This window comes from Scophthalmus maximus, chromosome 21 (assembly GCF_022379125.1).
Source record: "Scophthalmus maximus strain ysfricsl-2021 chromosome 21, ASM2237912v1, whole genome shotgun sequence".
In the NCBI taxonomy this organism is placed as follows: Eukaryota; Metazoa; Chordata; class Actinopteri; order Pleuronectiformes; family Scophthalmidae; genus Scophthalmus; species Scophthalmus maximus.
The window spans coordinates 14,784,697-14,796,155 of record NC_061535.1 but is presented as its reverse complement, the minus strand read 5'-3'; the positions used below and the strand labels follow the sequence as shown (position 1 = coordinate 14,796,155).

At 44.3% G+C, this 11,459-nt stretch overlaps 2 protein-coding genes across 3 annotated transcripts in view; one reads left to right on the top strand and one right to left on the bottom strand.

Moving 5' to 3' along the window:
- Positions 1–510: 510 nt before the first annotated feature.
- On the top strand, positions 511–3,791 carry si:dkey-226l10.6 (endothelial zinc finger protein induced by tumor necrosis factor alpha). Its single transcript, XM_035619868.2, has 2 exons — positions 511–820; positions 1,669–3,791. The coding sequence occupies exons 1-2, from the start codon at positions 794–796 to the stop codon at positions 2,710–2,712; spliced, it is 1,071 nt and encodes a 356-aa protein (XP_035475761.1). The 5' UTR covers positions 511–793; the 3' UTR covers positions 2,713–3,791.
- Positions 3,792–4,255: 464 nt separating this feature from the next.
- rps6ka3b (ribosomal protein S6 kinase, polypeptide 3b) overlaps positions 4,256–11,459 on the bottom strand; it is a 31,075-nt gene continuing 23,871 nt past the window's right edge. For both annotated transcript variants that reach the window (XM_035619864.2, XM_047329759.1), the window contains 12 exons: positions 11,308–11,396; positions 10,576–10,640; positions 10,362–10,464; positions 10,070–10,179; positions 9,167–9,292; positions 8,967–9,056; positions 8,604–8,762; positions 7,706–7,867; positions 7,539–7,615; positions 7,127–7,244; positions 6,768–6,908; positions 4,256–6,506 (listed from right to left, as the gene is read on the bottom strand). In XM_035619864.2, the coding sequence (XP_035475757.2) occupies positions 6,384–6,506; positions 6,768–6,908; positions 7,127–7,244; positions 7,539–7,615; positions 7,706–7,867; positions 8,604–8,762; positions 8,967–9,056; positions 9,167–9,292; positions 10,070–10,179; positions 10,362–10,464; positions 10,576–10,640; positions 11,308–11,396 (1,363 nt within the window). In that variant the 3' untranslated portion in view covers positions 4,256–6,383. The remainder of the gene's footprint in view (positions 6,507–6,767; positions 6,909–7,126; positions 7,245–7,538; positions 7,616–7,705; positions 7,868–8,603; positions 8,763–8,966; positions 9,057–9,166; positions 9,293–10,069; positions 10,180–10,361; positions 10,465–10,575; positions 10,641–11,307; positions 11,397–11,459) is intronic.

Genomic DNA, 11,459 nt, shown 5'->3' with positions numbered 1-11,459 from the left:
TATAAATGTGAAAATATATTGATTGGAATTTTAAATGTATAAATACATTTGGGGGAAAATTCACAAATAAATGAAATGTGGAACTATTATCTAAAATACAAATTCATAGATAATAATATTCATACCTTTTAAAATAATTAATAAATAAAATAGGAAAATTACATGGCCCCTATTGTCTAGTTGATCCTTTAATTTATAATTTTTTTTTTCAACACATCACCTCTTCTGTCTGCACTTCACTGTAGGATTTTAAAAATATATATATTTCAGGAAATTGCAATGTTTCTAATGCAGCGTTTGTTTGATACTAAATGAAATGTAAACTTGTAGTAAAACCTTTATTTTTTTTTTAAACGGAAGGTTTATTCCTTTGCTTTCTATTGAAAGAAGCAGCAGCAGCAGTGACACTTCACACCGGGTGGTGGCGGTAATGACAATAACAACACAACAACAAAAAAACGAAAAGAAGAAGAAGTAGCAGCAGCTGCTCTGCACCCGGATGTGACGTACGTTTCTCCTTCGCTTGTTCCGGTTGTCTCGCAGTTTCCGCCGTTAAACGTTGAACTTGTCTCCTCGGCGGAGACGAACCGTCGCCGCTTGTCGGAACCTCCGTCCTCCTCGCGCGGTTCTCGACCTCCGGTGCGGACCGGGGAGGACCGGAGCGGACCGGAGCGGACCGGGGAGGACCGGAGCGGACCGGGGAGGACCGGAGCGGATCAGAGTGGACCGGAGCGGACCAGAGTGGACCGGAGCGGACCGGAGTGGACCGGGGCGGACCGGGGGCTCGGCGGGGATGGCCGCCTCGCGCCGCGGGCTCTCGGTGAGTGTCTGATCCGTCCGAACGTTTCTGCTTCTCAACCGTTAAAGTTCTTTAATACCGAGTTTATATTGTTTATGTGTAAGTTTATCATCATTATTATTACTATTATTTTTATTATTACTATTGTTATTATTATTATTACTATCATTATTATCATTATTATCATTATTATCATCATTATCATTATTATTACTATCATTATTATCATTATTATCATCATTATCATTATTATTACTATCATTTACATTATTATTACCATTATTATTATTTTTACTATCATTATTATTATTACTGTCATTATAATTATTATTATTGTCATTATTATTATTTTGTTACCATGTTCCTCTGCACACTAATGGTCACTGATTGTACAACTGCACTATTAATATTCATGTAAATTCTTTATATTTATTATTCTTATTCTCTATATTCAACTGCAATTCGTATATTTTTACATTTGTTTGTGTATATATTGTATATATTTTGTGTGCTGTGTGAAACGTGCTGCTGTGACATAAATAAAGTAACTATCTATCTAAAACTACAACAACATATAAACATTATGACTATTATGAACATTTTTTTTACATTATATTATTATATTATATATATCCAACACACACACACAATCTGTGGCCAATCTCCAATGAGCTCGTGACAGACGGCATAAATATTCAGCTCATGTAATATGTTTAAATAGATTTAAGAAAAAACGTCTTTTTGCCCGTCCTCCGGTTTCTTTCCTTTTTTCCCTCCTTGTCTGATTGTGAGAGTTTACAAAGACGGACGTCGTCGCACGTCGTACAGTTTGTGACTCGTTTTATCTGCTGCCCGTTTCCTCACGTCAGACGAGCGGCGCTGCAGGAAGCGGGAGCTGGGACGGTGCGGGCGCGATGAACCAGATCACCGTGGTGAGAATCGACGACTCTCACATCGCAGAGGAGCAGTGTCACGACGCGGCGGACGTCTACGAGGTGGAGTACTCGGTACCCGCGGTGGAGGAGGAGGAGGAGGAGGAGGAGGAGGAGGAGGACGGCGTCTATGTTATTGAGTATTCAAATCCCGAGGAGGAGGGGGAGAGTTACCAGTTCACCATGTCCGTGGACAGATCGCTTCCTGCCAAGAAGGCAGTCAGAGAAAACGCCAGAGCTCCGTCGACCGCGGCGTCCAAAGCATCCGCGGCGTCGCGGCCGAGACGAGAGGCGACGAAGAAGAAGAAGAGGAAGATGAAAACGGCGGCGGGCGGACCTGTGACCAATAAGAGCGTGTTGCAACGTGGCGACTCAGGCGAAGGACGGCTGGCCTGCGCGCTGTGCCCTCCGCCGGGGAGACTCTTCCGCCGGGCGTCGGGTCTCGCCGTGCATCTGAGAACGATGCACGTGACGGAGGAGAAGAAGAAGTCGTTCTTCTGCCCGCACTGCAAGCAGACGCTTCGCAATCAGATCGAGCTGGACACGCACACGCGGCGCCACGCCAAGCAGCTCGCCGTCTATACCTGCCTGCTCTGCCCGGCCGCAGCAGGAAGCGGGACGGAGACGGCGACGGCGACAACGACGGGGTACAAGGGCACGAAGATGGGCCTGAGGGCGCACCTGCTGAAGCAGCACCCGGGCGTCGTCCCGCGCTGCGACGTCTGCAACCGAGGTTTCAACACCATCACGTCGTACCTCAAAGATCAGTTCAGGCACGTGGGCGTGTCGCCGTACTACTGCGCCGAGTGTCAGATCTACGAGATGACGGAGCGGGGGCTGAACGTGCACATCATCAACGACGACAAGAGGAAGAAGAGGAGGCTGCAGACGCCGCCGCCGCAGACGGAGAACAACAACCCGCCGATGCTCGGAGTCTCCGCCAGCGTCGATAACTCTGCGACAGATGACTCGGACGCCTGATCCGGAAGATTCCACCTGCGTCCGACTTATGCATCTTGTACAAACAGCTGCGGCCTTTATTTTCCTCTGAGTCGAAGAGAGACGCTAAACCTCTGGCATCGATCAGTCGTTCTCTGGATAAATGCAAGAATAATGTCTTGCAACGTCAACCAGCTGATCATTTTCATCATCGATTAACCTGTCGATTGGAGGAAGATTAACAAACTAAAAGTTCAAAAGTTCAAATACAACCAATTAATACACAGAACTTCCTATATATATATTTCTATATATTTCTAGCAGAACAGGACTCGGACTCGGCGACCGAGTTTTTATTTGTCTTGATTTGAATCCTGGCGTCAAATTGAGAATTTTTACTATATTTTTAAAATTTGTTTTTGCCACAACTTTGTGTGCTGGATTCTCGTCCCTGCAGCCGCCCCACTATGGTTTTTGTAATATTTCCCATCACGACAGTTGGATCATGTAAATATTTTACTTTAATGTTCTAGTTTTTTGGGGTGATTGAGTCAAAATGACACATTTGAGCAACGAAATCATAGTTTGTGGCGTCGATACACTGGACTGTTCATATTAATACAAATGAAAGATCAATACTCCAGAAACATCAGGTGTGTGTGTGTATATATATATATATATGTATATATGATCCACTACATCTTCGCCGTTAAGTTTGACCTCGGTGATAAACATGTTTTTACATTTACACGTTTCCAATAATAACAAATTCAAATTGTTTTACCAGTTAAAATTTTTTTTTTTTCAAACAGTGGTATGAAAATAAAAACACAAACTTTTCATTTGACACTTCAGACTTTGAGTTTCTGTTAAAGGTTGATATTATTATGAAATGAATAAATCAAAAACATTGTTCTGCGTGATAAAATCACCAAGTTGTTTTTTTAACAGTATTTGGATTGAAATCTGTTGCATGTTTTTTTTATTAATTGTTAAAATCACTTTTCGCCTGTTTTTAGTTTTTTTTTAACTAGAACTTTGATTTAATTTTTGCAGCGTTTGTCTTTGTCTTTTTATTTTTAATTTTTGTTTGAATCTCATTAAAGGGAAACTCCACCGACTTTCAGCCTCTCGTCTCTGATCTGTCGATGCTTTCTTTTTTTTATCGTTCTTATCTGATCAGTGGAGCTGAATATTAAACATCAAGGCTTTTTGGTATCAAACTAAATTAACTGACAAAAACTGACCAGTTGTACAGTTTTAGGATTGTGAGATATTTTTTTAAAAATGTATTATTTTCCCCATCGATCTGTGTCTTATTGTTTAATCTGTGAATAATTCAATTTGAAACACCTGCAGCTTCCAGCCACGACGAACCTTCTCTCACAATCCTCTTCTTTCCAGATCTTTACCCACAGATCCTGGAGTCGGACATTTCAAACAATGAAAACATTTGTTCAAATCTCTAGAATATTAATTTAGTGTAGATATCAAAGATGTGACAGAACGATGTGATCAGCAGGTGAATTTGTTTTCTCCCACAAACTTGAAGCGATCTGTAAAAAAAGTCACAGAGCTTTTTGTGTTTTTTTTTGCTAATTATCCTTTTTTATTGTTTTTCATACAAAGTCCAAACTCTCGCTGCTGCAGATACAAAAAAACAGAGTCGGCGCAGCAGCAGATCACAGGAGGAGGAAGAGGAGGAGGAGGAAGAAGAGAGAAAACTGTTCCCCTTGTTTATAATTACAGAAAGAAAGAAGAAGAAAAAATCATTCCTTTTACATTCCTTTATCCCAGAGCTGTACATGGATACACGAGGCAAACATATATATATACTGTATATATATATATATATATATATTTAATATGATATAGAAAAAGAAAAGAAAACGTTAATCCCTCGACGTCGAGCAGGAGAGAATTCATCTCTGTTCTTCTGTAAGTGCTCGCTGAGCGACGTCAGTCTGATCGTCGACGCCTGAAAAATCCCCCCGGAGGATTTTACATTTTGCAGCAGAAAGTTTCACACGCGTGTTGTTTGGGTCGTGGTTAAAGGAGCAGTTCACACAAACACGCAGGGTCCAGCTGAACTTTACTTTTTAAACCAAATCTCGTGTCGGTGGTTTCTGTTGAAACTGTTTGTTTCTTTTAAATTAAGAGAATTATTATTATTGGAGCCATAATTCAGATTCCTCCGGTGGTCGGAGGTTCGTCAGCAAGATTCATTTATAAAAAAAAACCTTTTTGCTAAATTCTGCACTTTTTCCAGGACGTGTTTAAAAAAACAACAACACGAGTTTGAGTTTCCTGCCTCCACTTCCTGTCGGAGACGGCAGATTAAAGAAAGACGAGCGGTGATTTAAATCAACGTCCACGAGGAAGAAGATGCGTCTGTGGGGTTTTGGACTTTAACGTCTCTGTGTCCTGGTCGACTCCCGACAGCCTTGTTCGTGTGCTTTGTGTCTGTACATCTCCTTCCCTCCTGCTGGACATCTTAAAAAATTAAAATAATAATAATAATAAAGCATTGTCTTGATTCATAGAAACCTGAGTTGTATTTACACTCCGGTCGGTTCCCCCGTCAGGACGAGCGGTTCGTTCCGGGTTCAAGTGTTTTCTCTCTTATGGAAGCAGGAAAACGTTTATTTTTCGTTTCCACGACGAGCTCACGACAGAATCCCACCGTTGGTTTCGTGAAACTAAACTAAAGAGGAAGCGTCACATCATCTTCCTCTTGTGCAAACATACGAGAGTTAAAAGCCTCCAGGTGTGAATCCGCCGACGTGTCTCACGGATTTATTGATTCATCAGTTTTTGATATTCTCACTGTTTTTTGCGCGGATTCATTTCAGACACTGGAGGAGAGAAAAATGTCCGTGGCAGATGAAAGAGTCAGATTGTAACGATCCGAGAGAGAACTGGACAAAACCTTCACAGAAAATATTCATCTGCTGCCATAACTTTGCATAAAGTAAAAAGAAAAAACTGAACGTTGCGTAGCTTTTTATAATTGATCTGAATTTGAACATTCGGAGTTGAAGGAATCTGAGTCTCAATATCAAGTGTCACTCCTCCGGTTAGTTTGATATGAAAACTGACGTGAGAAGATGTTTTTCATGGGACTTGTTGACAATCAGAGAAATATTAGACTTATTTATATTAATTATAGCTGGAGTTCAAGTTCCTCACAGACAAACCGATCAGAGGTTGTTCACACTGGACGCTGCTCAAATGAACTGAACTTAAATGAATCTTCTATTTTCCTTGTCGGACGCCGTCGTGTCGCAGGCTACTTGAGGTTTAAACGCCGCTAATAAAATGCATACGTTAAGTTTTAACCGTGTTCCTATTGTTCACATGAAGAAGTTAATAAATACAGTACTTTCATTTTTCCTCTGATTGTCCAAAGCAACAAAACAAAAAAACGCGAGTCGACAGGTTTGTCGCCGCGGCGTCCGCCCGTCCGTCCGTCGGTGAGACTCTACAGTGAGACAGCAGACGAGAGCCAATCAGGAGCGTCCGTTAAGGTGCAGGAACAGGAGGAAGGGGAGGGGCCTATTTGGCGTCAGCGGTTCCCAGGTCCATCAGTAGTCTGTCCCGCCGGAGAGGACAGGAGAAGAGGGAGGGGGGAGGGAGGGAGGGGTGGTCCGGCCCCCGGCGGAGGTCAGATCGAGGTCAGAGTTGATGGGGAGGAGGAGGTTGGAGGTCAAAGGTCACAGAGCGGTGGAGGTGAGCTTCTTCATCCCCCGCCGCTGGGCCAGAGTGGAGCAGCCCACTGGCTCCAGCACCGGGGGGACGTTCCTGTTGAGGGCGGAGTAGGTGGCCGCCATCGCCCCCTGGTGGGCGGAGCCAGAGAGACGCGTTAAAAACAACCGGGCACAACATTTCTACATCAGAGACGGTTAATCAATCGGTTCATCCACTGGCCCATCAATGGACAACTGTTCTGATCATCACTTCATGTCGTTTAAAACATTCTCTGATTTCAGCGTCTTACATGTGAATATTTTTCTGGTTTCTTTGCTCGTCTGTGACAGTAAACTGAATATCTTTGGTGTGTGTGTGTGTGTGTGTGTGTGTGTGTGTGTGTGTGTCACCTTGACGAGGTGCGGCGCGTCCTGCCTGTTGAGTGTGTACTTGGGCAGCTGGTCTCTGTGCGTCACCCACGGGTGTCTGAGCACCTGACCGGCCGTCAGCCGCCGGTGAGGGTCCACGTGCAGCATCTTGGACACCAGATCCTGAGGGAGGGTCAGAGGTCAGAGGTCACAGAGCAATTACTGTACCCACTACTGTACCAACTCTGTCAAACCAGAGGATCTAAATGTTCAACTACAAACGTCTGAACTCCTTCGGATTCATAGTCTGTAACTTATTTTCCGTCCTGAGGGATTTTTACGTTACTCTCTTCATTAAATTCATATTTTTGATTATGACTGTACGGTCGGGCGCGTCCCACCTTGGCCTCAGCGGACACGGACGTCCAGTATCCTCCAGTGAGCGAGAACTTGCCGCTGCCGATGCGAGCTAAGATCTCCTCCGGCGTGTCCTCGGGGCCGTTCGCAAACGGAGTGAAGCTGGAGACGGAGTGACGGGAGAGTAGATTTATATATTTGATTGCAATTCAATTCATTCAATCGCAAAAATATAGAGTAATATAATGAATATAAGTATAAATAATGTATATAAATAGGGCAATAACTTTGGATTAATGTAAGAAATCTAAAGTCATTTGCAGGTTAACCGGTGGTGAACAGAATCATCAGGTGCAGCCGTGGTTGCTCAGTTTTTAAATTAATAAAATATTATGAATAATAATAATTGAAATGACATTAAAGGTACATTTCATAGAGAGTTAATATCTGACTCACCCTGTCAACATGGTGTAGAGCAGAACTCCCAGACTCCAGATGTCGCAGGCTGCGTCGTAGCCCTGCTTCTTCAGCACCTGCCACAGGAAGAGAAAAAAAGAAACTGGGCGTCAGGCGAGTGTTTAAACATAATTCATATCTGAAAAAAAAAAGCCCACCTGACCCACCTCTGGTGCCACGAAGTTGGCGGTGTAGCACGGCGTCATGAGCAGCCCGTTCTCCGCTCGCAGCTGTTTGGCGAAGCCGAAGTCGCAGATCCTGATGGACTCGGCGTTCCCGCTCTCGTCCACGTACAGGATGTTGCTCGGCTTCAGGTCTCTGTGCACCACCTGACACACGACAACAGGAAGTCACACACACGCCGGTTTTAACGATTGATTCATATCATTATTTAACGATTTGAAGAGTCTGACAGAAGAACGTCTGTTTCATTTCTTTGCTCTTTCGAAAAAAAACAATAAAGCATCGGGAAAAACAGAAAACATCAACTTTCATATTTATATAATCTATAGTGTACAAACAGTTAAAGTAAAATAATATGTAATGGATATTAAGAAATGTCAAATAAACAATCAGCAATTGTTTGTGGATTCAACTTCATCTTCTTAACATTTATTTACACATGAGCCTTTATTCCCTTAATAACCATTGGTTGGTTACTTTGTGTATTAAAACCAAATCCAATCCATAAAACCCATTTCAGATTCTTTAACTAACTCTTCACTCGTCAATAAAAATGTTGCACAAGACATTTCACGAAAAAACTTCACAGGTCTGTAAATTCAAATCTATCTCCTAAGAAGTTCCCTGGAAATAAATTAATAATTTGAGTGACTGGTTGGTGATACGCTATTTTTCAATTATTACTAAATCCTAAAACGAGGCAACGGAGAAGAGGCGAGTGGCCATAAACGTCTAGACGTCGATAACGAACTGACTCAGGAATGTTCTATATTTTTCTGAAACTTATGAGGAAACAGTTGAAAGTAAAGAGGTTTAATTTCCTGACTTCCTCTCATCAACCACGACGAAGGTCGATCTAATCGCCCCTGCGAGGACACGCACCCCCTGGACGTGCAGGTACTCCAGCGTCTTGGTGATGGTGTAGAGGACGGCGCTGGCTTCTCTCTCGGAGAAGAACTTCTGTCGGAGGATCTTGTCCAGCAGCTCGCCGCCCTTCATCAGCTCCGTCACCAGGAACACGGAGCGGCCGTCGTCGTACACCTGAAAATATGACAGATCAAACAGTCGCGACAGACGAGTCACCGGATGGTTTGTTAAGTTCACTTTTCCAGATATTGGGATGAAAGGGCTTCAGACGTGCAAAGCGGGAACATCGTCTCCAGCTGCTTCGCGGACAAACTCAGCAGACAGGAAAGATTTGTCCCACGTTCTGACCGCGGCTCAGTTGGCTCGGTGGTGACTCACGTCCTTCAGCGTGATGATGTTGGGGTGCTGTCCGTATCGCAGCAGGATCTCCACCTCCTCCGTCGGGTCTCTCTTGGCCTTGTTGATGATCTGCAGCGACAAGAGGGGAACACAAGAAGAACGTGGCGGTTACCGCAGAGAAACGGCGGCCGGCGTCCTGCTGCTGCAGCGGCGGCGACGGGGTGGATGTGGTGTTTTACCTTGGCCGCGTACTCCATGCTGGTTCCCTTGTGAACGCAGCGTTTGCAGATGGAGTAGGAGCCGACGCCGATGTCCTCCTTGATCTCGTAGGCGTCCGAGAACTGGGACGTGCTCCGGTGCAGTTGCTACGCACAGAAAGACGCAAACGTTCATATTAAGTTACAACTAATAAGCCATTTTATGAGCTTGTGCAGCAGATGTTTAATCCCAACCTGACGTCCAGGGGCTTTTAAACCTGCATCTCGCACATGATCAGAAATCTAAAGTCTTACAGCTGCAGACGCCCCTGGAGCGGAATTTATTACAGAGTAATTCCACATGTTTTGTTTAAGCAAAGGTAAGAAAGGTTAATAAAAGTAGAACATTATATGACTTTCTGGTTCATGTGATTCGCTTGTTGTTGGGAATAAATTACACGACAGATTTCAGAATGATCACTTGGAGAGACTAAGGTCACGATGTTCTAATAGATATAAATCAGGTTATAAAGAGATAAACCTGAGGACGTGCAGCCACATAACACACATCACGTGAACATTCACACTACACTGGTCACGTGGTGTAAACAGGAAGTAGATCGTCAACTCTGCAGTCGGTTGCTTTAGTGACACAAACTTCCTCTGAAGGAGGAAACAGCGACGGCGAAGAGGTGGAACTGTTACCGACGGGAAGTGTCACTGTCAGGAAGTGTCACCGACAGGAAGTGTTAGCGATGTCTGTTTTTCGCCCCGTCCAGACTACTGTACAACGCCGCCCTGGGGTTTTCAACTTAAAACGTGGGAGCAACTTTGTCTCCAAACGTCTCCGTGTGTGGCCTTGATGAAAATGTGGATTGACACTGATGAACCATCTTTTCCTCCTTAGACGTGTTGACTACAGTACGTGTCCGTGTGTGTTTGTACCTGGACTATGGTGTTGGGCAGCGGTTGTATCTCCTCCTCTGTTATGGCCACGAAACTGAATCCTCTGAACAGCTGATGAGCGTTGGCGCTGGGAGGAACCCCCGGGGAGTCTGAGACACACACACACACACACACACACACACACACACACACACACACACACACACACACACACACACACACACACACACACACACACACACACACACACACACACACAGCTGTTAATCCTCGCCACTCAGTGACATCAGACTTGAGGATGAGGAGGAGAAGGGAGAGTGACGGTCTGTACCTCTGGGAGTTTTAGCTGTGAACTCTGGATCAAAATAGAAAGTGTCGTCGGGACGTCCCGCAGCCGGTTTGAAAGGAGGGGGGATCTCTCTGCGGAACAGTTTCTGTGGCGACAGGAAAAGGAAGAGGAGGAGGAAGAAGAGGAAACACAGTCAAGGCAAACACAACCAGAGAAATGTCAATGCTGTTTTTTTATATTTGTGTGCGACACTGACGTTCCAGTCGATGGTGCTGAAGAACTGATGCCTCTTGATCTCCTCCACTCCGTCGGGTCCAGCTCCTGCAAATTCATGAACACATCACCATCATCATCATAGTCATCATCACCCTCATCATCATCATAGTCATCATCACCATCATCATCATCATCATCAGCAGCAGCAGCAGCAGTACGGGAAACACCAGTAGGGGGCAGAGTGAGACAAAGGTTTGAGTCACTCAGAGGGAAACTGTCGGAGCTCTTCGGTTCCTCGTGATGTTTTTATAACACAAACACTCAAACACAAATATGAGGTTTCATTTCAATATTCGGTAGGGAACACAATATAAGTGAATATAAGGCCTGAAGCAGGAAACACGTCTGAACCAACTCTGTGTGACAGTCACAGTGATGAGCTCACTGTGCCTCATTAATGAAGAGGAAAAGAAAAACTGCACATTTGTTGTTTAGCACAAATTAGTGCTGAAAATATTTTGGGGTTTTTTAGTCTAGAAATTGAATTTGTCCAAACTGCAGCTTCAGAGTTTCGTTTGACCGCAGTTGAAAGGGGTTTTATTTTTAAAGAGAGAACGGAAAATCTTCCTCCTCCTCCTGTTTGTTTCCTCGATAGCATCGCGTCACGTCATTATCTGGAGGAGGATGGAAACTCTGCATTTTGACTCACACACACACACTTAAAACTTTATCGACAAAGGTCAGAAGTGACGACGGCGACGGGCGGTGTTACCTAATCTGTTGGCCGGGTTGCGTTTGAAAAGGTTCCTGAGGAGACTCTGAGCTTCTGAACTCAAGAACTGTGGCATCCCCAACTTGGCCCTGCAGAGGAGAAAGAAAAGATGGGATCACTGTGGTGAGGTGATATGTCTCTCACACACACAC